The sequence below is a fragment of the Streptopelia decaocto genome, assembly GCF_964273445.1.
Source record: "Streptopelia decaocto genome assembly, chromosome: 1".
NCBI lineage: Eukaryota > Metazoa > Chordata > Aves > Columbiformes > Columbidae > Streptopelia > Streptopelia decaocto.
The window spans coordinates 117084400-117112359 of NC_138663.1; the positions used below are offsets into that span (position 1 = coordinate 117084400).

Genomic DNA, 27960 nt, shown 5'->3' on the forward strand with positions numbered 1-27960 from the left:
TTTCTGTAGAAGAATATATTATTTAGCAGATCAGTTTAAAAGTTAAAAAAAAAAATCTGTACATCTTTGAAGGTTTTTCTTGTTGTTGCTTTTTGCATCCACGAGGATAAAAATATGCTTGCACAGTGGTTTCAGCTTTGTGCTCCCTTCTCTGTTCATGCTGAACGCTCCTGTGAACTCTAGCTGGAACAGGCCACAAAGCGAACTTGCAAATTCATTAAGGTTTCTTCTGATTTCTTCTAGTGTAGAAAACAAAAAAAATTGCATCCACTATGCTGGGCTTCTGAATGTGCTGTGAACACTATAAAATTCAGAGAATAATACAGAGAAATGTGTCATTAGGGCCTCCTAGGCAAACAAAAATATATGCCAGGACCCCTGTCAGAATATAAGCATCTGTTAAGCTATGCTGTAATTAGCATACTGCTGTACACATACATATATAGTATCTTGAATAAAACAAGTTTTTCTTTTGTTTTTGGATGCCAGTGGATCATTTTTCCAGAAAAGACTCCTTAGCTAAATTCCGCGTTCTCTACAGACTGTGGTAAGCGTGGTCACCGAAAAGGCAAATCTGCTGAAGATTTGGGCCGTGCTGCAACCTGTGTAACGTCCGCAGGGGAAGAAGTCCTGCTGGGGGGCTGCAATGGGCATGAGGGGAGCCTTCGGTGTCCCATGGCAGCAACACCTGTGTAAGCAGGCTGCAGGCTGTAGACAAGGTGCCTGGGCAGGCAGGTGTGCAGGCAGGGCTTCCCTTCCTGCCACCTCTCCACATACATGGTCCCAGCTGGATTTTGATGTAGCCACCACATCTGTTTGGCAAATACAGCATTTCCAAAACCAGAATAAACTTAGGGCTTGTGTTTTGCTCAGAGACCTTTCGTCTCACTTTTCGGTACTGCTGGTGGTCAAACTTTCACTTTTCTTTTTCTGCAACTGAAATGAAGAGCAAAGCAGCATTAATACCCCTGACTCACACAGTGCCGCTTTTCACCACTGCTGTGAGTCTAACACTCATCTCTGCACAAGGCATGCACAACATTTCTTGGGAAATAACAGGCAGCAGCTTGGTGTATGACAGGCAACTTTTTATCCAAACAGCTCTGGATGTATGACCTGAGTAAACAGCACTCGGTCTATCATCTGCTGTGCTGGGCTCTTGGATTATTAACCAGCTCCTCTTGTTTCAGGATATTTCTGAATTCAGGCATCTCCTATTTTCCTAAGACTTCTTGTGACATAATTAAAGCTACATCAGTTTGTAAGAAATTTCTGTTTTGACAGCTTCTGTAAACCAGAAGTGAAATCTCAGCTCAACTTGAAAGATGAATAGGACTCAGAAAGTCTGGCAGTCGTATTTGAGTTCTTCTTCCCTCCTCTGAGAAATGCTCCACTCTAAACAGAAGAATGCCTGAAAGACTTTCTTCTCTTTTGTAACTTAGTGCCCTCAAAGCATGTGCTCTTTGATTATCCAGCCCTGGCATTTCAGCTGCTGAGGGGCTTTTCCTCTAAAGCACTTGAGAGGAGGTGGGACCTACACCAGAAAGCTACTATTCACCTCATCTATCCAGAGATGATCAAGTGAACGAACTTTCATTTACCACATAACAAACAATACCAGCGCAACTAATGCTCCAGGGCACTTCCTCATATATATTTTAATGACAGAGTGACTAGTAGTGTCCTGTCTACAGGATCAACTTGTTAATGTGATGCCATTTCACAGAATCACAGAATGGTTGGGGTTGGAAGGGACCTCTGGAGGTCATCTGGTCCAACCCACCTGCTAGAGCAGGTTCACCTGGAGCAGATTGCACAGGAATGTGTCCACGTGGGTTTTGAATGTCTCCAGAGAAGGAGACTCCACAACCTCTATGGGCAGCCTGTTCCAGTGCTCTGGCACCCTCAAGTAAAGAAGTTTCTCCTCATATTCGGATGGAATCTTGTATGTTTTAGTCTGTGCCCATTGTCCATCATCCTATTGTTGGCCACCACTGGAAAGAATCTGGTCCCATTTGAGCAGGGTTTGTCATCTACCTTGGCAGGGAAAAGCAGCACTCAAAGAGGTGTGCAAGGAAGGTGTGCAAGGCCCAGTGTCACAGGGGGCTGTTGGGGGAGCTTGACCAGCACACGGCTGCTGCACTGGGAATGTGGGGTATCTGCTCACAGGGCCTGTCCTCTGTCTCTGTCCTGTCAGGCAGTGCAGATGTGGCCAGAGAGAGAAAACATGGTACATGCATGGTGGATTCTGCAAGGGCACATTCTTGCACACACTTACTGCTTGTGGTGCATGCCTTTCTCCAGCCAGGTGTAATGAATGAGTTTCTCATGATAATGATTGTACCATAAGCATCTCTACTGTTCTGGAATTAAACTGCTAATAAATTATAATGTTTGATTTATTCAATCATAAGGTTTGCTTTATCAAGAAGATATTTAGAGCTTACCTCTTTCATAGCATCATCTATCTGTTTTAATTCCTCATATCGGTCCCTGGATTCCCAAAGAGGCTGGAGCATCACCTCCTCCACTTCTGGAAATAGCTAGGTGAAAACAAGAGGGAGAATATCAACATTTTCTTTTGTGTTTGTTAACCTATACATGCTAGAAATGGTCTGAAAGGCATAATGTGAACCGTACATCCCCTTTCTCCTGGCTAACTTAACACCTGTTGGAGCAAACACTGAAGTTCTTCAAATCCTCACTTCTGTTTCTGGCCTTGGGTGACTTACCTTCGTTACTGTTTCAAACATGGGGATGAGAACAAACTTCAAGAAGCCAATCTGTGCTGTTGCCTTGGTCACTTTATCACGGTCCATGAATGGTGCCACTGGAAGCCCCTCAGATTTTTCTCGGTCGCTCTGGAACACATGATTAAAATTATTTAAGCTAGCTCCAGTGTGATATTTGATATAATTTACTTGGCAACTTTCTCTTGTCACTGCTCTTGCCCTTTTGGCTCAAAAATAATTTATATGTCAAACGAATTTGCAAGGCAGCCACTTCACAGGGAAAAGCCTCAGTGTAATAGCATTAGGATTTCTAAGTTGCTATTGTCCTTCACCTGCAAATTACAGTCAATTGCATTCACTTTCTTTCTGAACAGCTTTTCTTGCTGACATCCTCCTCCAACTTTCTGTGAAAGCAGCTTTCCCATGCTAGAGCTAGCCTGGGCTGTCAGAGCAACTGTAGCTGAGGTGGGATCCAGGAAGAGCAGCAATTTGTGCAACTGCATCTCGCCGTCATTCTTACCTGCATAAAATATTCCTCTAGTAAGCAATCTACCCAGGGCTCTGCTATTTCCATTGGGCGGACTTCATTGGAGATATCACAGCATTTTATCAGTATCATCTTCAGCTGAAAGAAGATAATACTTTAATATTGCAGTCTTATTGCCAACCCTTTTCCCTCATTCAGAATCTGAGCCTTTACAATACAACAGGAGGCAATGCTCTCAAACAGAAAGGACAGTTTTAGGATTAAATCAGAGGTCTTAAATGATTTGGATTCTTCCCCACTCTCTCGGTTACCCTGTGTAAATAACTTATTCCCTCTCTGCCTCTGTTTCCCTGTCTGTAGCACTGGGATGTGTCACAGTGGGATGTGCACTTATCTGCTGCATAAAGAGATTCAGCTACAAATGACCATGAAGTTGTTTGTGGAACACTCAGAGGCGGCTGGGAGAGGCTTCCCTGGATGTCGAAGTTGACATGATTAGGAAGTGGAGGAGACTAGGTTTCTACTCTTGTGGATACCTTTTGTCCCACAGAAATGGACAATAAGAATTTGTATCCTGACAGAGCAAATATATGTTTTCTCTTGATGGGTCTCCAGAATTTACAAAGCTGGAACAATCTATTTTGTATAGAGCAGTTCCAAATTTTAATTCTTTTGGGTGGGGCAGAGGATGTAGAAAGGATTAATTTTTGATAGTGTATATTGAATCTTGTTTTTTGAAAAAACAGACATTAATCTACAAGCTTTCACACTATGCACAGAGAAATAATAATCTACAAAACTTCCTTACACAGGTCGTGTGTTCTTCATTTGAGTAATCGAAATTTTCCATTTTTTCCTTGAAAGAGTCCAGTATTTCTGCATGTCTCGCCATGTCTGTAGCCAGGATTAATGTAATTATTCCCTAGCAAAGAAAACATGTTCACATATTAACTCAACGTTCTTTACAAAGTCTATTATTGCAGAGCAAAGTAGGGTGTTTCTCACATACACAACACCTCAGATGAATTACATTGTTAACAATGAAGGTAGAAATTTCTGACTTAAAACTGGAAGAGATCTCTAAAGAGTTCATGGCATTGGAAGACCATGGTTGGATCAATCTGTAACACTGGTGGGATATTCCAGAGATATTGAGTTTTTTTCCTTTCTGATTGACTAATTGTGGAAAAGCAAACTGTACAACAGAATGTTAAAAGCCACATTCTGCCAAGACGCACTTCTGTCTCCTCAGAAAACACTACGGGTTTTGCTGCTAACTCTTAGTGGTCCTAGGAAGAGGCAAAGATCAGTAGATATGAATGTCCTCTGTGTTCATCCTCCTTGGATTAAGGGCTTTGAAATACCCAGATGCAGCCAATGTGTTAGGAGCTCTGTATCCTTCTGTTAGGCAGAGTTTATGATGGGAAAACACGTGGTTAATTTAAAGTTGCAGGTTTTCATACATACTGCTTCTCATGCATTGGCATGCCCCAGTAACTCTAACCAGACTGGTATCTGAGCTTACATTGGTCTGCTTTTTCATTTGGTGTGTAAGGAAGGTGTAATGTGGAAACTGAGACTAAATGTTGGTCTGTAGTGCACTGATTGGAATTGTAGCATTGTTCACTGTCTCAGAGATAACTGTGATGACTCCCAGTCCACCAGAGCCTCTTCCAACAGTACAAGTGCTCTGCTATTGTAAATATTTTCCCATTCTGAAGCCCCTCTTAAAATTAATAAAATGTTCTCTTAAAGCATAAACCTCTGCCGTCAGAGCTTAATTCTTTCCCAGTCAGAACTAATTGGCTTCTTCAATAATATAAATATCTACCCCCAAAATGTCATAGGCTTTCATAGCCAGGATATACTCATTATTTCTCAGCAAGACATTCCAGGGAGTGCTGCTGTGGAAATTTTCCAAGAATCCCTCTTGGATCCTTCCATTGTGAGGGGCTTTTTCAGTCCTACCCTCTAGGGAAAATGAGTCAGTGTGTGCTAACATCACAGGAACAGTTTGTACAACACAGATGGGAGCAGCATTCATACCTGTCTTATCTGCTTGAATTGGTCCTGGTCGACATTGGAGAAAATGTTGTATTCTGGCTGGGAAATGATCTGGAAAGCCACAGCACAGTGGTGGTTCTCCAGTGGGGAGATGTCATTGTAGCGTACTGCGAGCTCAGTTCGTGCATTTATCTGATAACTGATGTGAGGAAAAACAATGAGAACTCCTGCAGACACACACCAGCTGCTCTAAACCATGCTGCTTACTTTTGTTTACATTCTTTTTGATACTTATTCAATTAGCTGCAGTTTATTTTTTGATTGTTAATACCAAATCAGACTTTGGACAAGATAGATATTATTTAACATGGTCTCAGGCACTATTCCCCTGTAGGTTTTTAAAAAATTATTATTTACCAAGTCTCTGTAGCTTAAAATGACATAGAACAAACACAGAATCATTCAACCCCCCACTAATGTCAATGGAGAGATTCTCACTGATCCCAGTCAGAATTGGATTCTGCCCTTATTTAATAAATGGCTACAAATGGATTAGATTCTCTCTCTCTTTTTCACACACATACACACACACACATAGAACTGTCCAAGGGTCAGCAATTCTAATTTTCTGACATGCTAATAAATAGGATAATACGCACCACATGATTTATAATTATGAAATAATGTGTAAGTTAAATCACCCTTTGCATTTTAGTGTAATTACTCCATTTCAGTCAATGGAGCTATAATAATTGATGTCCTCTCTCTCAGTTGTAACACATTTTACCTTGTTTTCTCAGGAGTGTGGGAAAACATTGGAACAGAAATCTGAAAAAGCATTTGCCTTATAGAGCCCAGGAGAGCTGGCAACCCCAACCCAGACCTGAGTTTTCTGCATGAAGCTCTGCCTTGGCCGATGTGTGAGTGAACAGCAGGACCCTGGGGGAAGGTCATTGACAGCTCAAGCTGTGAGAAGGAAAAGCTGATCTACCAAAAATGCCAGCTGGTATTGCTTTCCCAAAAAGAAAGGGAGGAAGAAAGAGAGAAGGAAGGAAGGAAGGAAGGAAGGAAGGAAGGAAGGAAGGAAGGAAGGAAGGAAGGAAGGAAGGAAGGAAGGAAGGAAGGAAGGAAGGAAGGAAGGAAGGAAGGAAGGAAGGAAGGAAGGAAGGAAGGAAGGAAGGAAAAGAAAGAGAAGGGAAGGAAGGAAAAGAAAGAGACTTACGTGTTGTTATAGCCTGGATGGTCCAAGTCATGGCATACTGCTGCAGTCATGAGAATCAAGATGTCAATTTGAGAAAATTTCTCCTGTGATATGCAAAACATTAATGTAGTATTATGATTTGTACTTCCCCTATCCCCATAACTGAAAATAAGTGAAAAAACCACCCACATATACTTTTCAGAGAAATGCAAATCTGAGCAAAATGAAGTATTTTTCCACAGATCAATTTACTTCAGTCAAGAAAGAGAATTCTGCCTTCCATTCCAGTAAAAATGACTCAGATTTACCTTTGTCTCATTAAATAACAGCAGCTCAGAGGAGGCAAATTGCTTGAAACTTGCTATTACTGCAGAGATCATATAAAAGCACTGAGATATTAGTACAGTCTCTGACAAGTCATTTGAGCATCCTGATTAGTTAAGGAAGGGCTGGAAGACAGTTTAGTTGCCATTGCATTCTGCCTTAAATAAAGTTATGAAGAGTGAGGAAAATTAAGTGTTGTATTCCCACAGCTTTTGCATAGGATGACCTTCCATTGAAGCAAGTTTTTCTTCACACTCTTATTGGCAAGAAAATAGACTTGGGTTGGTAACAGAGATGTTTAACTATAGACAAGAAAGGGCTTTTTTAACTGAATAAAATCTGGCTCATACAGAAATGAAATGAATATATAAACACAGGTTATCCAGTCAATGAAAATAAATGATGCTTATAGTTCTGGTCAGAGTCCAGGTTGACTGTGAATCTTGCATACAGTACTCACAGGGCATTATTTGCAGTAGCTCACCCAGATTCAAGCATGTATTTGGAGAAAACCTCTTCTGGGAACATTTTGTGTCACAGATGAAGACCATATAAAAAGACCAGGAGGCTGTTTGATCTGATTCATAGATATTTCACACTATCAGAGTGTCAGAAGATCTTCACTGTACAAATCTGGGATATCCTGGAGGTGAAGGTAGCTGCCCAGCAGCCTCAGAAAGCTGTGTGGGTGTCGGGGTCTAGGATGGGGTGGCTGAGTGGGCGGCCAGCAGTGAAAATGCAACCCTTCTCCTCTCCATGGGGACTGAACAAGTGCAGCTGCTGCAAAGCTCATCACTTGCTAGCAAGCTGGTGGCCTGTTTTGCAAGAAAAGTGGCAAAGGTGTCATGGTGCTCAGTGGATGAACATGTGCCCTGGGATGAAAATGGTGTGATGCTATTGAGGTGGGGACATACCTGGAGGCTGCAGAGCGAGATCATGCTGTACATCATCTGGGTCACGCAGAAGCAGTGCCGGAAATTATGAAAGGGGTTGTTTCTGTAATTGTCATGAATACACAGCTGCGGAGAGAGGAATTGAAGCAGTCAGAGACAAGAGAGCTCTTTCCTTATAAAAGTATGACTAGATATGCCTCCCAGCCTCCCTGGAAGCACTGTATATCCCTACAGCAGTCCTATGGAGCCCAGTATTATTTTATGCTAGGACAGAGTGACAACAAAAGGCCCTCTGACACTCTCTGCCTCCCTGGGGGAGGGTGAGAGATTACTGCCTTTCATGAATTTGTCAGCAGGTAAAGCTCATAGCAGCTTCTCGCACCAGCTAGCAATGGGTAAACATCCCAGCACAGCTGCAAGCGCATCTCAGTCTTGAGAAAGGACTCTGTGGTCTCATCTTGAATTTGTATTTCAAACCATGTTGTGGTTAAACAGTGACTTTGGAGTGTGTGAAGAACTCAGAGTACATCCCCATTTCCCTCTCTTGCTGAATGCAAATAGCCACTTTGAAATCTTCAAAGCTGAAATGTAGTTGTTGATTTCATTGGCAAATGCTCAGATGCAGCACTTCGGGATGTGTTGCTTGGCAAAGTGAGGATGTGAAAGCACGTGCACTAACATACCTGTATGAATTTCCTGTGCTAGGCAGCATGGGAGAGATCTAGCCATGTATAGGCACATGGGCCTGATTTTGTGGATTTTAACTTTCTACAGATCCTGGCTACATGCCCTCTTTACGAATGCAAGCTAAAGCTTATCTTTCCATGTGTCCTCGCTGCTGGCAGCTGGGCAAGCTGAGTGCAGCTGGCACAGATGGGTTAACACATGCCACAGACATTCTTCCAATGCACTGGATAGCCCTGGGTGTCCTGTCCTGCACAGAATAGCCATGCATCAGCAGTGCTGCTGGACCCCTTCTGCTGAATCCTCTGTAGCCTGGACCCTAGAGAGCCCTTATGCACATGCTTCAATTACTGAGAATAAACTGATGACATGAATGGAAATTTTGTCCCCTTCTCCAGCTAAATAGTGAATTTACTTCAGGAGTCTTCAAGCCCCATCAGGATCAAACCCTTCAATGTGGGACCTGACTTCTAGGAAGCCTCAAAGCTCTGGATGAGGTCAAGAGAGCTGTGGGCTTTCACTGCTTCTTCAATATTTGGGGGCTTCATTGCAAAAGCTGTTCAGATTATTATGCAGCAAGGACTTTAGAAATATATTACATTATATTAAAATGAGTAACTAACGGCACATACAGTTGACAGCCAGGCTCACAGGTGGTGGGAAGCATCTCACAGCCTCCCCGTGGAGACTGTGGTCATGCCCAGGCACTGTTCAGTACCTCATGGATAGAAAGTATACATCCAGCAGTGGAGCCCAGAGCATCCCGGGGGACTCCTGACTCGGTACACTGAAAGGCTGGAGTGACTGGGTCGTATTAGTCATTCTATCCCCCCCGTTTCTGGAACATTTCTGTAGTCAGTGGATGTGGGATCCAGAAAAGAAGCATGTGCATGAGGTGGATTTTTCTCACCCACTTAAGTTCAAACTGAGGCCCATACTCTGCCTGGGAAAGTATCACAGTTTGAAGCAGAGTCCATGGGGCTTTTTTAAATCATCTTGCTTTCTGCAAAGCTTGTGTCTAAAAAAGGAAATCTCACCCTGTCTTACCTTTGTAGAGAATACATTATAAACTCACCTCGTTGTTCAGAACAAGGCTGTCTTAAATGATGGTGGTAACAAATTACTTGGAGATACAAGCTAACAGGAAGCTGCCTCCAGTAATGTGTGTGGGTGGCATGTTGATCTGTATTGACATAACACCTTGTTTCCCACATTTTCAGGCTGTGAGACAGGAGGAGGAAATTTTCTGTTTTAACTACTCTGTGCTAGCTTTGATTGTATTTGGTTTCATCCCACCCCTTCTAGTAATCTGCTTCCTAAGGTCAACAATACTGAGCTTTTCATCTGTCTTCTTCGGGGAGAGATTTCCTAGGTCTCGGTCGTTTTTTATGTCTCCTTTAATGTAGTCATCCTGTTTTCCTAAAGAGACTTGACCGGTCCTAGGCATAGGATTCCAGGTAAGCCTCATGCCCTCTATGGAGACATGGTAAAACGGGTCCGTTTTATCCCTTTTTCCACTGTCTGCTCAGCCTGATGCCTCGTTAGCTCCAGCAGCAGCAGCACCCCAAGCACTGACGGGCACAGCCCCGCGCACGCTGGTGCCCATGTGCTTTATGCTCTTGCTACACTTTCTGAGATGATGAATCTGGTCTTTTGCTTTGTGTTTTCTAGCCATGTTCTGAATCTGTGGAATTTGTTCAGGCCTTTCTGGGAATTTACATCAGTCCTGTAAAACAATTCCCTCTATTCTGTTTATACTCTTTAGTAAATTAGAAGAGATTAGTGAGATATAATTCTTTGCTACAGGAATCATATTAAACATCTGTATAATGAACTTCGTATCATGATGTTTTTCATTACTGTTTCAACCAATTTGTCAGGCAGAGATGTAAGTTTTACTAACTATAATACCTCTAGGCTGTCCCCAGGTCCTTTTTAAACAATGGGTAAAATATTTACTGTTCCCCAGTTCTCTAGGAATGTGATGGGTTTTTCTGAGAAAGCCAATATATTCTTCAGCTTTTTAGCAAATTCTTTCTTGTGCTCTCTTTTGGACATGATAGCTCACTGATTTTGAAATACACCAGTGTTTCTTCTTTAGATATCTTGGTTTTGTTACAACCTCATCTTTATCATGTCTTGCATCTCTGCAACATGCTCAGCATTAAAAACCAAGGCAAAGGAAGTTACTTATCTACTCAGCAATTCCTTTTCATTCCCGCCTTGCTCTTTTACTCCCTGTGACTTAGCACATCTGATGATTATTGCACATCCTAGGGTTTTTTTGGCCATATCTGAAGACACTCGTTTCCATTTACATTAGGTACTGAGAGCATTGACTGGAAATGTACTAATTTCAGTAATAGAAAGCTCAGCAAACAAATGTAAAACAGTTAAAAAAATGTCATCTGTTAACACAAGAATGCAAACATTGGCTGAAGTGCTTAAATTTTAAGAATTTGTATAGATTGCCTGCTTTCAGTGGGATTACTCATGTGAGTCAAGTTAATTCCATGACTAAATGTTTTGTTTATGGATTTTTGAATTGGAGAAGTTGCAAATATCAGTAATTTGAAATACTTACCAACCACCTCTTTAACGTGATAGGATTGATGTTGAAGTCTTTTACCAGCCCAAGATCATGGTACATATGTTCCAAACAGCTCAGCATCTGCAGCCAGGAATGGATAGGTTATTGGCTTGGTAAATACCACTTTTCTTTATGATACACTGCAGAGTGAATTTCCTCCTTACAAGCATTGAATAATTGCAGAGCCCTCTTGTTAAGATGAAAGAAAGATGTTCAAAGATTACATGATTAAAGACAGTGCAAGAGAGGAGACAGAGAGGTTCTGAAAGCTTTTTGAAGGAGACAGATTGCTGTTGACTTCATAGGTTTTCTGCAGGGCTTGCAATCACACCAGCTCTCTCTTTAGTAATTGTGATTCATACGTATCATAGCAATTCCTTCTCATGAAAAGGTATTGCCATTTTTCTAATTCAGCTGGGATATGTTCTGATGCTCAATGAAATCAGTGGGAGTTTTTCCACTGACTCCAAAGGCCCTACCTGTACAGAAACAGATCAAATCCTAGCTGTATAGAAAATGGCAGCAGAAAATAAGAGGTCCTTAAAGAAACGTTTATTCCAGATATGTGTCAATATCTTCTTTCTTTATGGTTTTCCGTGAGCTACTAAATCCACCCTCTTAACTCAAATTTCTTGATTAACGAAAGATCTCCTACTATAAAACTGCAAAACTACAGCAGGTTTGTGACCCTTCACTCCCATAAACTGAAACTATGAATCCCAAAAGCTGAAATGCAAAGGCAGGCTGCTCTTCTGAGACAACATCTGTTCTGCGGTAGGAAGAGGGTTGCCAGTAGTTTAGCTCTACCACTCCTGGTCAGTATTCTGGGTTTCAAAATATTGCAGAAGAAAGGTATTGTCAATCTTATGTGTCTGGGCACAAACCAGCTGCCACCGGTTGGAAATGAATGGACTTCCAGAAGTTCAGGAGTTTATGTATCTACATTCCCATTTCTGAAGGCAAAATCTGCAGGGGATGAAATGTAGCCATTATATTAGCAGATGCAGTTCTTAGACTGTAGACTGATCCAGGAGTTTTAGCGTGAGGAGTGTAATGTCACAAATACGACCTTGGAAACATTTTTAGTTAGGTTTCTGTTATTTAGGCTCTTAAAAACTCTCCAGAAAAGTGATTTCATCTAATGAAACTTTATATTTATCCAGGGAATATACATAGTTCATGCAGTAACAAGGGGCTGGTTTTGAGTCATGCAAACAGGAAGAGAGAGACTTTCTTGCAAGACTTGAGGGACAATGTCACAAGCTGAATTGTGCTCAGATCACAAGGCCAGAATTTTGATTGCCTTGTTCCTAGTCTCTGAGGTAGAGTGTATGTTTCACAATAGTTTCAAAAAACACTTTCTGAGACAATAAGCTTCATCCAGAAGGGCTGAATTACCTTAAGAAATGCCTGTCTCCCTCCAGCTACTGCCAAGAGAGCTTTGGGTGGGTGACAGGGTGATTCTGCATCCCAAAGCTCCTAAGCACACGAGAATCTGAGTTTTCATTTTTAGCTTTCTTAGTCAACAGCAAAAGCTCACATATTGGACTCTTCTAAGGCTTGAAAGTGAGTGGGCATTTGAGAAAGAGAAGGCAATCTTGCTGTGTAGCTCCGTTTATTGTGATGCTGCAGGGCACAACATAATCACTTTGCTTACAGAAGACTATGGTTTACAACCTGCCTGTTGCACATTGAGCACACGGGCAAATGCTAAGCAAGCATTGACAGAATTGAAATATTCTCTGTAAACATAAAGCAGAGATAATAGAGTGAGATAAAACCATATGGTGCTCGGCTCACCGGAGTTTGTGCAGTATCTTATTTCTGTGTCCTTGCAGGGCACATCTAACCTCTGCACCCTCTTGTTAGCCTTGTTCATGCCACCTTATAGTGTTTCCTAGTACTCTGAATGACTTACTGTGCTAAAATACTGTGGCTCAGCAGACAAGAATCCGTGGATAATGGTTTTTGTTTCTCCCTATTCTTTCTTAATAGTCAGAACAACAATGACCGAACGGTGTTATGGTCCACCCGGCAGGTCGTAATTCTCTCTTGCTCTAAAGACCTGACAGGCATTCAAAAGCTGGGGGTGAGCCACTTTTCCTGAGCAGTTTATGGTCATCGTACAGAGAAGAGGGGCTGGAGAGAGAGCACTAACTACACAGCTGCAGCCTCAACTCTGCCAGCCTGTGTGAACGGGAGATGGACCTAAAGCCATCAGAAATTCCTTTTGCTACTCTACCAGCCAGATGAAATATCCTGAAGAAAGTATGCTGTTACTGTGGGTGGGGTAGGGGGTATTTTTCCTTGTCACATTGATCTTCAGGTGCTGAGCCAGAATGACTTGTACGCACAATATCTGATTCAGAAGGTAATGAAGGTGACTGCTGCTGGGGATGCTACTAGAACCACCCAATCCATCCACTGGTAAAAATTCAACACTGGAATCCTGATTTGGGCCTGTTCTCAGCTATGTTTTCCCTAAGTGAGGTTTGCTTGTATTTGCTGGATCTAGTTTTAGATTATATTATAATCTGACATTACAGAAACATCCTTTTCCTTCAAGTTTCTACAGAGATTTACACATGGGTCTTCCAGAACCTGCTGCAACACGCATGGCAAACAATAGCAACAAGAAAAACAGCAACAGCAATAAGAAAAATAAGAAAATTAAGCAAGAAGAAAATTCTGATATACTGTGCATGCAGCTTTGCAACCTCTTCAGAATACACCACAGAATAAACCTTGCCTGTGAATCAATGTGTGCACCTCTGCCTGGCTTCACACAACAGCATCCTGCTTTACTGATTTGAACGGAGTTATTGATGATGTGCTTAAGCATATGCTTTGCTAGGGATCAATTTGTTCAGATAAATGGCATTAGAGAGCTCATGTGGCAGTAATGATAGTGCACTGGTTGTTGTGGGACACTATTAGGAAGAAATTAAAGGGAAAAAAAAGAGGAGTCAGGATATGATAATCAGCATAATCTATCTGGCATCTGTTAGGAAAAAACGTTGTATTCTGATGTGATATGAAAATAAAAAAAGTACAGAGAGTAAGGGACAGAAAAGGGGAAAAACCCTGTAGACCATCTCCAAGCGCTCTTGTTGACTCTCAGAAAGGGTGCTAAACCAACTAACATGGCATCCTCACCTCGTTGGGCTCCCACAGCCAGACGTCAAAGGTAGGTTTCCGAAGGGCTTCAATGGTCTCCTGGGACAGCATGTACTGCAGACAGAAAGGCAGCCAGCATAAGTGAAGATCTCCCACCCTGGCATGGGACCTGTTATTGGCACATTCTTGGGACTCCTGGGGTTCCATTTATGTGGGGTTTAACTATATTTCCCAAGGAGAAACCAACTGCTCTCTCCCTCTGCCTGCCCAACCCTCCTCACCCTCCCCACCGGCTGCTCATGGTCACACCAGGATGTCCACAGTACCAGCTGGCAGGACACTGATCGGTGGACATCCTTACAGAGCAGGGAGGTGGAGGGCTTGGGAGAAAAGGGAGGGGAGCAGAGGCGTCGTGGATGGGGTTGTGTGTAAATCCAGCACGGGGATATAAAGGGCACAGATCTGTCCCCAGCTGCACTGGTTCTGCTGCCTGCAGAGCATCAGTGAATTTGGATGCAGCCAGTTATGGCTGGATGGTGTGAAGTGTCTGTGCTTACAGTGTTAAATTAGCTGGTGGGTATGATATATTTACTTTCAGATGATTTATGCTCTCATTCTGAGTGTTTTTTTAAGAACGCCCACATTTTCAAATTGGTTGTCAGCCTGCAAGATTCAAGTGATTTTTTAGCATTATGCTCAGAGGCTTAAAACAAAATCAAGCTCATTGGCCTGTTACAATTTGTATACAAAATGAAAAAAAGGAATATGTACCGATCCATCTTCTCAAGACTCTATTGATCAGAGTCTTTCTGGGACACAAAAGCCTTGTGGCTTCATCTGGCCCATTTACCACGCCTGTCTCTAATTAGTTTGGGCTTACTGTATTGAGCAGGTGAATGAAATTTTCTAAGCCATCAAATTGTTGATACTTAATCCAAGGAAGAATAACACTGAAAATTTATTTTCCTTCTTGAAAAAGCAATGATGTTTGCATTTGCATATATAATGTGCATTTAATATGATGTTCTGCAAGAAAACTCTGAATTAGCAGTACCGATTTGTTATTTGATAACACTGACATCTTCTTTCAGTGTACTCATCATTTCCTAGCCTTACTGACATTGGACTAATCCAGCACATGACAACTGATAACACATTTTGCAAATCTGTCAAACAGTACCCAGACTCCTAAAACCAAAACTGCCATGATCTTTGGTCTAAGGATAACACAGAAATACAGACTATCAGTTTACTCTGCAGTCAGCCAGTACAACTCTTTGTAGCACTAATTGTTAGTTCAAGATTCTAGTGCATCAAAATTTGATCTGACATACATACTTATCAAGGGACAAAACCTGTTTTAGAACTGATACGTTTCATAAAAACACATCAGTGTCAGGAGCCCAAGCCTCTTGGTCCAAAGTTAATTAAAAGAAATCTAAGTCTCATGATGTCTTCTTCAGAGACTTAGAGGTTATTTTTGCTAGGCAGAGGAGAATAAAGAGCAAAACTTATAATTCGTTGCTCTGAAAGGCTCTGAGGATAAATATGCAAGAATGCATGTCCATATCATACACCTGCATCACACGGGACCTCGTGAACTTCAGAGTGGCTGAGCCAGCTTTGATATTTGCAAGTGGATGTCCACTGTTCAACTGGTATGCACATATATGAGCTGGTGTTTTGTCAAGGTCTGAGCTGGGCACTGAGCAGACATAATCTTGTGGCTTTAAATAATTCCTGTGGGCAAAGACTGCTGGTGCTAGGACCAAAAATCCTGCATGCTTCATGGTTTCAGCCTCATTCATCACTGTGAATTTGTACTTGTACTTGCCCGGTAGATATTTTTCTTCAAGCATTACTGTTTTCTCTAGCAAATACACTAACTCATTTTCACATGGACAATGAATCATTCTGGAGAGAATCCAATGTCGCATTTTCTCTTTGTTTCCCTAGGTGAAGCATCTCCATAAATTACTTTTCAAATTAAAAAATAATCCATTAGGAGAAAACAGGCAGCAGCACTATTTTCAATTAGAGTACAACATTACAGCCTATTTTTGATTGTTTGCTATGAGCATGGAGAATAAACAAATGTAACTAGACAAAAGAGCGTTAAATGTTGACAAATGCAAAATGTTCATTAACATTTCAAACACTAATGAGTTTTCGTTTATTAAAGACTACTGAGGATCCAACTTTAAATCACCGGAGGCAACAACAGCTTTTTCCGTTGGCTTCCAGGGATTTTGAATCAGGCCCTGCATTTAGAATAATGAGGAGGTAGATGGCTAGGGAGTCACGCACTGTGAACCAGCACTTGTTAGGATGGCAAGTGTGTGGTAGGATTCTGGGAATCATAGAATCACAGAATAGTTTGGGTTGGAAGGCACCTTCAAAGCTCATCTAGTCCAACCCCCCTGCAATGAGTAGGGACATCTTCAACTAGAACAGATTGCTAGAAGAGCAAGCATTGCATGGTACCTTTGGGTAGGATGGTACATCCCGCCGGGGAGTCGGCCTCTTGTTTTCATCCAGAAAGCTGTACTTGCAAGGACAGTTAGTCCTGAAATGAAATAATCAGCTCTTAACATCATGGGAGCAGAAACACAGTGCCTCGAAAAATGCTGGAAGTACTCTGGTCATTCAGTAGGCATCACTCAGAGAATTACCCCACTCCCCAGCCTCTCTCTTTCCAATGTCATGTTGCTCAAATGCTTTAAAAGTGTGATGCTATTTAGGATTTTCTCCCCTTGTGCAACACCGCTGTCGCCCCTTCTCAATCTGTTTGAATTCAAGCAAGGAGTGTCTATCTTCATGCATGTATCCATGGATACCCAAGCACTTCTATTTAAACCAAGTAACTTTCAGTGAGCAGCTTGCTGTCCATGGCAGGCATGGTTGTCTAAAGACTGCAGAGCCCTGCCAGGGGCCACACTGGGCACAGGCACTGCCACACCTGTCCTTATTTACTGGTGTAAGCACCCTCTGAGCCCATGGCTTATTGCAGCCCAGCTCCAGGCCTCGTTAAAGCTCAGGTAAGACCATCCATTTTGATGGCATGACCACCTTGCCTGCTGCCCTCCAGGCAAGAAAAAAAGCAGTGGGGCACAGGCTCAGCAGGCACAGTCTGCTTCAATCCCTGGTCCTGGAGGAAGTGAGCCACTGCCAGCAATTACAGGTAATTAACATTTGCCTGGTTATTAGCACCAGCACCTGCTGCCAGTTACCTACTTTTCCTTCCTCTGCATAGGGAAGGTGCACACCAGCCTTGCAGCCTCTGCAGAACATTGAGGTTGCTGTACTGCACTGCATTGCACTGTGAGACCAGTTTCTTGCCTTACAGCCATGGGGGGCACAATAAAACAAAGAGCTCTGTGGTGTCACCCATGGCAATCATGGTACTTCAATTCAACATGTGTTTCCCAGGTAGCTGATCATGTGGCTTTAATAACTGTCATGTGAGGTTGATCCACTTGCATTTTGTATTTATCCCTGTAGTCCTAACATTTGGATTAACCTTTCTCATTTTTCAAGCCTCTTGTCAAATGAAGCTAAAATAAACTCCTCAAAAGAAGATGATTAAAGTATTCCATTAACTTTATTTGTCCCTTTTAAAATTATTTCACATATTCTGCATTGCATCTGGTTTTAGTGCTTATCTGTTGGGAACTGGTCTGAGTCTCTTTTATTTTCTCCTGATGTCTGTTGTCATTTCTAATGGTGTTGTCTGATTACTGCAAAAGTTACATCATCTTACAATTCATGGTGGTCAGCTGCCTTCAACCAGTGACCTTTTTCTGTCCTATTTAAGGAGATCCTCAGTTGGTGAAAAGCTGCCTTAATTGTTTCTAAAGCTGTTTCCTCAAAACTCCACTGTGAGGAGTATTAGTAGGATTAAAATTGTGAGATTTGGACATTCCTTGCCCTAATTGGAGCTGGCTGTCAGGGTCAGCTGAGGGTCAGCCAACTATCTAATTTCCAGCTGCAGTAAGATATCAAACCTTCATCTTGCCATGCTGGGGAACACACCAGAGCCAGGATGCGTCAGACCTTTATAAATGTAAAACAGTATCTGCAAATGATCATGATTTTAAATGACACTATAATGTTATTAGCATCTGCCAGTGGTGAGTGCAAAAAGCAGACCAACAAAAAAGGTAGTTTGAAGGGATGCAAGCAGGGCTGCTTTGCTCTTCTAAAGAGGACAGATGCAGAATTCACTGTGAGTGATGACTTTTATAAATCTCTCTCTGTACAAGAATACAACTGTGTGCTCTGTGGTGTTATTGAAGGAATATATGCACTCTCACATACTTATGTACATTAATTAAATTTAGATGTGAGCCCTACTTGCAATTGTAATGCATTATCTAGCAAAGGAAGTTGCAGAAGGGATGACAAGTCTAAATAGGGACAAAACCATTTCCACTGGGATGCCTCTGTTCCCCCCACAGCATGCATATATCTCACGCCAATGAAAGAGAGCTTGCTCAGCCACTTTGGGGTGAAGCACCCGCAGGCTGGGGGCATGGCTTCTGCGGAGCTGTGGTTGCCTGGGAACAGGGAACCGCAGCTCATCCCTTTTAATGGCCAGCCACCAAGAAGCATCCTCTCCCAACTCCTATAGCAAAAAAAGCGACTTGTAGCTACTCCTGATTATACATGGAACCAAGCCACATGCAGCTGCTGCTCTGAGATCTGAGCCCTTAGGGTAACAGCTGATCACAGGCAGCGTTTTGTGCAAGGTGGAGGAGCTTTTGTGCAGCTGGGAGGAGGAAGACCCAGCTCAAGGCAACCCAGAAAAGCTGTGACAGGTAGCTGTCACATCAATACGGCACAAAGCGATGCAGAGTAAGTTAAGCTCCTGCTTCAGTGAAAGCAGCTACAGAGCGTGAGCTCTGAGCAGGCTGGCTTGGGCAAGTGTGCCCAGCCCTGCCTGCTGCTGGGCACTGCACTGGTTTTTACCACAGCTTTCCAACATCATGCTCCGTGCTGGTCTCTGGCTTTTGGTGGCTGTCATACCTCACTACGAGCCCATGGTGAAGGCTACACCTCAGCTGGAGCTGGCTGCACCAGGCAGACATAGCACTCCCCATTCCTGGTTTTCTTGCTAACAGGTTGCTGTTTATACTACAAAATATAGATTGTATGGTGACAAGATCTGGGATGGGAATGAGTCATTGCTGCTGTTGGGACAGTCTCATACTTCCTGAAGTGTGTGTGGTGGCAACTGGGTGAACGTCCAGTTGCCACAACTTTTTTTTTTGTTTTAATTCCCTGTTTGCCTGTGCGTCACTATGCTCATAAATGCAGCTCTCCCAACTCCCTACAACAGTTGAAGAAAAGTAAAGACCTGCACTTGGGAACACACATTATTCACATCACACCCAGCATGAATCAAAGTACATGTTTTTGCATTTGCTGCCGACCTGAGCTCTGAGTTTTCTAATGAAATTTCCTCACACACCTGAACAAGAAATGCTGCAGTCACAGGGCAAACTGCAATCCATCCTACTGGTGTAAATCTGGAGCCGGTCTGAGGTTAATAATGTTACTGTGCATTTATGCTAGTATGACAGCTGAATTTGGCCTTAGACTTAATAGGAATGTATTAGCACCATGCTTCCTGATATATCTGCATAGCAAGATTTAAAAAAGCGAGTCATTGTAAAGCCTAATTCTTTGAGCAAATCTCTCATTGCCCTCAATAGGAAATAGCTTCGATTAAAGGTCAGAGAATTTGACCCCAAATGAAGAAAAAGAGAGAGGCTGTCAAGATAGCATAGTTACATTTGCTGAGAAAATTCCCCTTCATCCACACTTTGAGCAACACACTATATCCCTCTTCAGCAACCTTCCCAGAAGTATTCATAATCTTGCAGTGATGATTTGTTTGTCCTAATGGGGTGTTTCAGTGACACAGGGGGCAGACTTTCCAGCTGAGACTGCATACCATACAAAATGCATTTTTTTTCTGCTGTTGTTTTAGTTACAGTGAAACCAAGCTTCACAATCACAGCAAGCCCTTGAATCAGAAAGTAAATTCCCAATTTCTTGTTGGGTTTGAAATGGATATTTTATAATAGCATGAGATCATAATTAGAAGAGCTGCTACATATTTATTTGTTATTTTCCCAGAATATATTGGAGCTGATTCGAGTGTTAGCCGGTTCCCAACCAAGCATTGCACTTTGCACAAGTTCTTTTCCCATTCCCTTTCTCCGAATAAATCTGGATGAAGAATTCCCTTTCTGTATGCTGAAAAATTACTCTCTGTTGCAAGACCTTTTTCTCTTTCTGTGGCCCACGCTATTTTAACTGATGAATGGCTACAGATCTTCAAACATTAAATTAAAGCCCGTGTCCTTAATCGTTACTGGTTTCCTTGCTCCTTTACTTCTAAGCCAAGAAGGTAACATAATTCTGCAGAAACATTGCATTAGGGCTTGAAACCAGATGCTTATTTCTTTGCTTAGGTCCAAAGTAGAACTTACCTGCTGCTTCTTGCTGCCATTTCCTCCCTCATCTTTTTAATGTCGCTCTTGCATTTCTCAATCTCCACTACTTTCAGGCCTTCCACTGTCAACAAAGGAAAACAACATGGGTGTTACCATGGCGAAAGTCAAGGGATCTCGTTTCACAATTGTGCAAAATTTCAAAGGGCTTGAACAGTGGGGTTATCCAGTGAGCCAGCAAGCTCTTACAGTCTGCCCTGGTTCTCACACAGGCAGTTGCTGCCAAAGCGATATATTTTGAAAACCCATAGGACTTCTCCGCTGCCGATTTTAGGTAATAGCTACAGTATTTTTATTCACAGAATGGCTATAACCTCTCAGCTTTTCCACGGCTGTTAGCAGCAGTCAGCTCTTCTAGTGCCTTCACTCCTTTGCTGTAGAACACGAATGAAAGGAAATCCTGAGCAAATAAAAAAACCCTCCCGTGATGGGATGATAAGCGCAGCTAGGCAAACACGTCCCGGTAGGATTAGAATTCCCATTAAGATAAAAGATTTTAATTTGAAAGTTCATGCAGAGCATTAAAGAGCTCCGAGAGGCATTGCTAGATACAGAGAAACTAAAGTGAGAATGCAGGAGAGAGAAATAGTGAAAAGTTTTGCTCTAATGATTTATCTATTTTTTTTTTTTTTAGGTATTGACGATCTGTCACTTCGTTTTGCTACTCAATTTGTAATCAAGGGTTATTTCTGCATGCAGCACAAAAAAATCCTATATTCCCCTTCTGTATGTAATTATGAGAGCCACAAGGCAAAAAGTTTGATTGCCTGTTTATGCAGCAGTACACTTCATTCCACGTAGCCGTGAGAACCTAACACACTGCAAGTATGAGAATATTCTCCCTTTTCTTTCCCTCTCGTCGAACTATCAGTGTGCTCAAGGACACAATACAGCACCGTTTATTAAGTACATGTCATTCACATGCAATCATTTCACAGCTCATTTGTTTACTGAACTCATTGTTTGCATGGACAACCTGTGGTTCAGGGAACTCAAGGATATGTGCAATCAAACAATCAGTATTTGGTCACTTTCTTAGAAAATAATGGTCAAAATCACACTTATCTGGAGTGTAGCAGATAAGTGACAAAAAACTGCCTTGGAAGGGCACAACTCTGTAGATAAGCAGAGACCTCAGTTTTGTTTTCTTTATGCTGGTAACAACAAAGATTGCTGTTGAAACTTGGAAAGACAGAGAGGTGTATGAACCAAGTCAAAACCACCACATTTTAGGAGAGAAAAGGGAAAGGGTTTTGATTTATGTTTGATAACAGGGACACCCTCCACTGAAAAATCCCATTTCCAGGTGAACTTTTTTTTATCTAGCATTACTGCAAGCAATTTATCTGAGTGATCACAATGTGATGATACAGGCAATGTGCTGTCCTGCTTATTCAATGTTTTCATTCTGAGTATGTGGCTGTGCTTTTTGGGTACTTGGTTCAACTGCTGATGACAAGCTGCAGTGGACCTGCAGGTCCTGTGCTGCTATGTACCGCCCTGGAGCATTAATCTAGAAGAAGTTCATGGAATAGCCCATTTTCCACGCTGTCTAAATACTGGCTGGTGCCTATCTGAAGCAGTAGGAGCAAAGCAGAGTTATCAGAGCAGCAGGGTAGTTGGGCAGGCAACTGCAGAGAGGAGTTACGGTGCAAAATGGCAGCCCTGAGCATTTTTTCTTATTGCGTCTTTTTATTTTTCTTCCAAAACTTCTCCAGGGAGGAGAGAATTTACATAATTATTTTCTTAAGGTAGATGTGAGGTGCTTACAAATCGTAAATAGTTTTTGCCAGCTTCTTTATTCATATGTAGGCTGCTGTGCAAACACTGGAGCAGAACGAGTCAAGCTGTGGGACATTGCCAGTGCTTGCCCTGCATGGACACATTTTCCAATGGGAAGTCACAAGCTTTAGGTGGGATTTAAAAATCAGTTAAAAGATTTGGCTGCTTGAAAACACATCTCTGTGATGCGGTCTCTAGGCAGTAACGGGAAGGAATCTGAGAACATTTTATGTGAGGTGCAGATGTAGCGCTGTCATGAGCACTTATGCCCACACACATGTCCCCCCTGGGGAAGAAATCCCAGAGATCACATGTGGAAGTGGTGGAAAATGGATCTCCAAAGGAGGTAGGAGAAAAGGCAAAACAAAAACACAATTCTTTTCACATTTGGCTCGCAAATGATAAATGGCCTTGTCATGTGCACTGATTAAGGGCCCATTATATTATTCTGCAGCAAGAAATACTTTCTGAAAAGACCCTGTGCTGTCTAAAGAAATCCTTGGGCTGAATCCAGCTCTTAAAGCAACCCCTGGGAGCCCAGCTCGAGTATGGAGGCTGGACACTCCCCTTCTCTCACAGTTTTGCTTTTCAAAGATGAAAGCCTGAGATTATTTCAAAATGTTTCAGATTTGGCTCCATTGCAAATTCTGGAAGTCCAATTTCAAGCAGATGGGTGCACTTGTAGACAGGCAACCCAGGGAGCTCCTTCCCACAGGCTGAGGCTGCCGGAGACAGGATCACGAGTGCTCAGGCAGAATGGCAGCAGATTTGCTACATCTGCTGCTATTTCCATCAGCGGCGAGACCCACTTATGGAAATAAGCCGCCTCTGGGGACCGGTGAGTTCAGTTCACCTGCACGGCACAGCAGCTCTGGGTATGCTGCCTTCCCTAAGCCAGCAGCAGAGTGCTGAATAGTGCCAATGCACATTTCTACCCCACTGGCAGCAGCATGAAAATCCTCGTTATCTCCCTCCACTGCCAAGGGCTGCCAATGCTGAAAGGCAGCGTGTGCACAAGGTGCAGCCAGGGATCCTAGGTGGTCTACAGGGAGAGCTAGTGGCCAAAAGCAACCCCTTGCTGGCTGGGAGAGTTGTTTGCCAGGGCTGCCAATGGGATAAGAAGACCCACAGGAATGCTTGCCTCATTTGCTCTAGTCCATGGCACATAGGCCCGAGGCCTGGAGTTGGTCAGAAGTTTCACAGAAAATGCAGAGTGACTGAGCTAATTATTTTTCTTTCTTCTTTTTCTTTTGGACCAAAGAATAAATTAGTGGAGCCTCGGGTAAACAGCAGCCAAGCAGACAGGGAAGAATTGCTACCTGGGCTTGATGCAGAGGTCTATGCGAGGGGTATAGGCACACTGTGGAGTGTCCCCTTTGGGGACATTGCCAGAGGGCTCCCACTGCACTGGGGGCCTGTGGCTGGGGTGGCTCCAGGGCGAGGTTCCCCTGCAGCTGCTCTTTGAGTAAGGACATTTTTCCCTCTCGCAGCTGACAAAGGCAACATTCTCACTGAGCAGCTGCAGGGTCAAGGTAGCTTCTGGTTAGGGGAAATCTCAAGAAAACAACTTCTTCCATGACCCAGAAACTTTTTTTTTTTTCCCAGCCAGCTCCAGTGAGAAAGTGCTTTCTGCAGCTGGAGTGTCAGGCAACACTCCGTGGGATCCTGACTTAACTCACAGAATCACAGACTGGTTGGGATTTAAGGGACCTCTGGAGATCATCTAGTCCAACCCACCTGCTAAAGCAGGTACATCTAGAGTAGGTGCTGCATATCAGCGAGGATCCGGTCTTTGATGTCAAAACAGTGCTGGGCAACATGGCCTTATTCATATCCCTTCCCTGCCTTTCTAGGACCTGTGTTCTGCATAATATACTGAAAAACAACAAGCCACAACAGAAAAGGAGCTCTTTGACCTGATGAACTTAACTCGATTGTTGCACAGTAACTGAATATGGTTGTGTTACTGCTAACACACTGAACAAGCAAGGAAATCGATGCTGCCTAGTAGTCTGCCAGGCAATATGGCCAGTGAAGGGTGAACGTTTTCAGTCCAGAAATCACTGCCTCACAAGATGATGAGATGTCCCCTCTGGCTGTATTGCAGCACGTGCTACACTGCCCATTCATGGACGCTTCGGCATTTGTACTGTGTTTGTGCTGTGTGTGTAGCACGCACGTGTGCTGTGGGGACAGACCTCACCCCTTTTCGGGTCCTTTCCCAGCAGAGGGAGGAGTTTGACATGATACTTGGCAGAAATATAGTCAGGTCTCAGTGCTGGCGCTGGGCTTCAGTCAGCAGTGAGGACACAGTAAATGCATTTTTGAAAGGAGAAAGTCTCTCTCCAAGACAACACATTTGACCTGTGCAAATATCCAACTTAAAGTAGAAGGAAGGCAGCTGCGTTTCCCTCCTTTAATTAATTACAAAATGCAGCAGCAAGCGCTGGGGCCCAGGTGTGTTGAGAGGGCGTTGTTCTGCAGGGAGTGCCTGTGCATGGGGTGTCACTGCTGGGTGCAGGGGAGGTGATGGGGGACTGGGGTATGGAGGGGTGCAGGAGGGCAGGTGGGGGGCCTAGGGGTGGGGAACGGGGAGGTGGGCAGTGGAAACCCTCTGCTACAGAGACATGGTAGCAGGAGGACGTGACCCCAGGCCCAAAGCTTGGTGGGGGGCTGGATGGCCCCTCAAAGGGGGCCCTCCCCAGCCTCGTCCTACCAGGCAGTGCCACCACCCACTCCCGCCTTCCCCTTGCCTCACCCCAGGCTGGTCTGTGGCCTTGAGGCTCAATGCTGACCAAATTATGAGCCAGTGGAGAAAGCGAAGGGGCTGTGAGGAGCAGGACAGAGGGCAGTACAATGGGGCATTGAGGTGAAGGGGTTCTGAGGCACCAGTTCCCACCGCGATATGACAAAAGGGACACTCACATTCAACCTTTTTCTCCAGCATTGCCAAGTGATTAGCTACTTCGGTTTTCAGCTCATTGATTTTAAAAACCCTGCAAAGAAAACCCTCATATATTAATGTTATACATTTAGTGCCATATCTACCCAAGGTACAAAGGATCATTTGCTAGAAATGTCTACACTTTTCAGAGGGCTGATCAGTCCAACTGCAGTTGCCATAAGGAAAAATTAAATATTCCATGGAAATGCTAAAATTTGGGATGAAAATACACCCAGGTTTAATTTTCAGAAGAATTAACAACAAATGATTTTGTTATGGCCCTGAGTATGTGCCGTGGCTCTGCAACACTTCATTACCCAGCCTCTCAGCAGTGACTTGTTATTTTACCCCCCAGGGAAGCAAAGTTAAATTGATAATGCTTCGCCTAACAGCAGCATCTTGGTGTCTGCACACTCTGAAGCCCTCCTCCTTTTGAGTTACTCTGGCAATTTGCTGAGCTGTGGTGGGATTGACTTGTCTTATAGAAAACAGCTGGAATAAAATAAGCAGCTGTACAGATGTTCAGAAATCCTCTCGGTGGAGAGACATGTTTGGTGATAAAGGGAAAAGTGATACAAATCAGTTGATTTGATTGTTCGATGAAGCAGCATTTCTTCTACTTCCGAAGAGGGCAAGAGTACAACAAGAATATTTGTATTTACTAGTTGATCTCATTTTTAGATCAAAAATAATTGCCAAAATTGCTTTTGGTTTAAACTACTGTATTGTTGTCAGCAGGAAATAACATGTGTACCAAGCCTAAATTTGGCGGGAAGAGTGGGATTTGAAAGAGATCTTAAAAGTTCCTCTGCTTCTTGTGAAAATTTCACTTCAGGCTGATACAAGAAATAGCATTTTAAATTAATAATGATGTTCAGCTTCTTACCTGGAGAACTGCTCAGCAATCTGTCCCAATAAATTCTGGAACAATTCTTCTTTCTCTGAAAAAAAAAACAAAAACAAAAAACAAAAAACAAAACCCAAGAGGAATACATAACATACAATGACAGAGGAAAGAAGACACCCTCAACCCATATGCAAAGTCATGTCCCCAGGCTTCCAGCTCTGACGATGAGGCATTTAGCCAAAAAGTCATTCTGATCCTTTGAACAGTGGCAGTGTTTGGGAATGACTCCTCATCTCACCTGTTATCCTCTGCCTGCAGATTATGGTCAAAGTTTCTCAGAAGGTTTTTTGGGGGTGCTGGGTCTCTGAGAAGCAGGAGACCCATTTTGCATTTCGTGAGTGGGACACACAGAATTGCTGTCTGCTTTTGAAAGGTCTGGCTCACAAGGACTGCCCTTACATCATCAGCACCCCATGCCCGAACACCCACAAACAACACAGCCGTGCTTATGAACACAAGTAAACCCAGTTTGCCTTTCAGATTTACACCAGGACATTATCCTGGAGACCAATTTTTTGGTGCAGTTTCATAAGAATCCTACTGCCATGCATAAACTTCAGGAAATGTGAGATGTCAAAGTGATTATCCTTGCTAGATGAGGTCTGCCCTTCCCCGTGCATGGTGTGCATGCAGCGGTGCACAAGTTTCCCAACCCCTTTTCCCTTGAGAGCACAATTCAGACAGAGCTGCAGCAGCTGTGCTGGGAGCGCTCGTGCCAGCAGCTCCCACCTCCCACTGCCAAACTCCAGTGCTTGGGCATTTCAGCTTGCTCGGGAAAATCAGCCTGGGGAAGCCCCAGCCCCTTCCCGAGAATATCAGAGGATTGCAATCAGTAGCACAGGAAAAGCAAGAGAGTCCTTAAAATAAGACCCTAGATTTCGAGGGAAAGTGTGCTTTAGGAGGGAAGAAGTACGATACCAGTGTTTTCTCATCTTTCAGTCTGCCCACACTGTATTCACACAAGCAGGAGAAGCATAAATCACTTTGCTGAGCTGTGAGCTGCTGTTTCTAGGCTGCTCCCACTTCCCCCTACCAGCCAATTTAAACTGCACTGTGCTGCAGTCGTTCTTGTGCCTGCAATGTGGAGGTTCTCTTGGTTTCTCATGGTCAAGGAGCAGAAATATTGCATGCTCTCATATACCTGCTGCAGATTACAGAACACCCATCTATACTCTACATAGAAGTACCCCAATGGTATTTCTGAAGCTGCTTCTTGCACTTGCCTGAGAGAGCACGATACCTCACGAGTGGAATCACCCAGGCAAAACAAACCAGACAAAAGTACAACCCGGCTTTTATGATGTATTTCTAAATAATTGTTCTTATATCTGTTGAAAGGATTTGCAATTTCTCAGGCATAAGAGATATCAAAAATACTTGTCAAGAGCATTCACTTTTCTGGCCAAAACAATTTGGCTGTTACCCCCATGTCTCTAAACTGGAGCAAGCACTCTGAGTGCTGCAAATCTCAGATCTAATTCCCTCTTTTTTTTTTTTTTCTTTCCCAGCGATCCGACTCCCAGTGGAGTGGCTAGCAGAGAAAATGAACAGATTAATTCTTTTCATAGAGACCCATTTTTCAGTTTTCTCACAAAACCCAAGCGCTGAAACAAAGCAAACGCTGCATCCTATTTAAGACAGGAGGAAAGCTTACCGTCTGCAGCACCTGGGATGGTACCCAAATCCAACAGTGAGAAAAAGCAGAGAAACCCGTGTCCTCTCACTTCAGTGCCGCTCAGCTCTCTGACAGTGGCTGTAGCATGCCAGAGACTGACAA

At 43.2% G+C, this 27960-nt stretch overlaps 1 protein-coding gene across 2 annotated transcripts; it reads right to left on the reverse strand.

The window, feature by feature from the left end:
• Window positions 1–27960, reverse strand: PDE9A (phosphodiesterase 9A). Of its 2 annotated transcripts, XM_082053017.1 has the most exons (15): window positions 27838–27960; window positions 26163–26217; window positions 25258–25328; window positions 20530–20614; window positions 16517–16598; window positions 14072–14146; window positions 10910–10996; window positions 7663–7767; window positions 6446–6528; window positions 5266–5422; window positions 4028–4141; window positions 3253–3357; window positions 2733–2861; window positions 2448–2543; window positions 1–936 (listed from the first exon to the last, which is right to left on the reverse strand). In XM_082053017.1, exons 3-15 carry the CDS (start codon window positions 25277–25279, stop codon window positions 886–888), a joined length of 1191 nt encoding a protein of 396 aa, XP_081909143.1. In that variant the 5' UTR covers window positions 25280–25328; window positions 26163–26217; window positions 27838–27960; the 3' UTR covers window positions 1–885. The 2 variants fall into 2 exon arrangements, with proteins under 2 accessions (XP_081909143.1, XP_081909142.1); XM_082053016.1 differs by lacking the exons at window positions 4028–4141; window positions 27838–27960 and having other exon boundaries at window positions 26163–26212.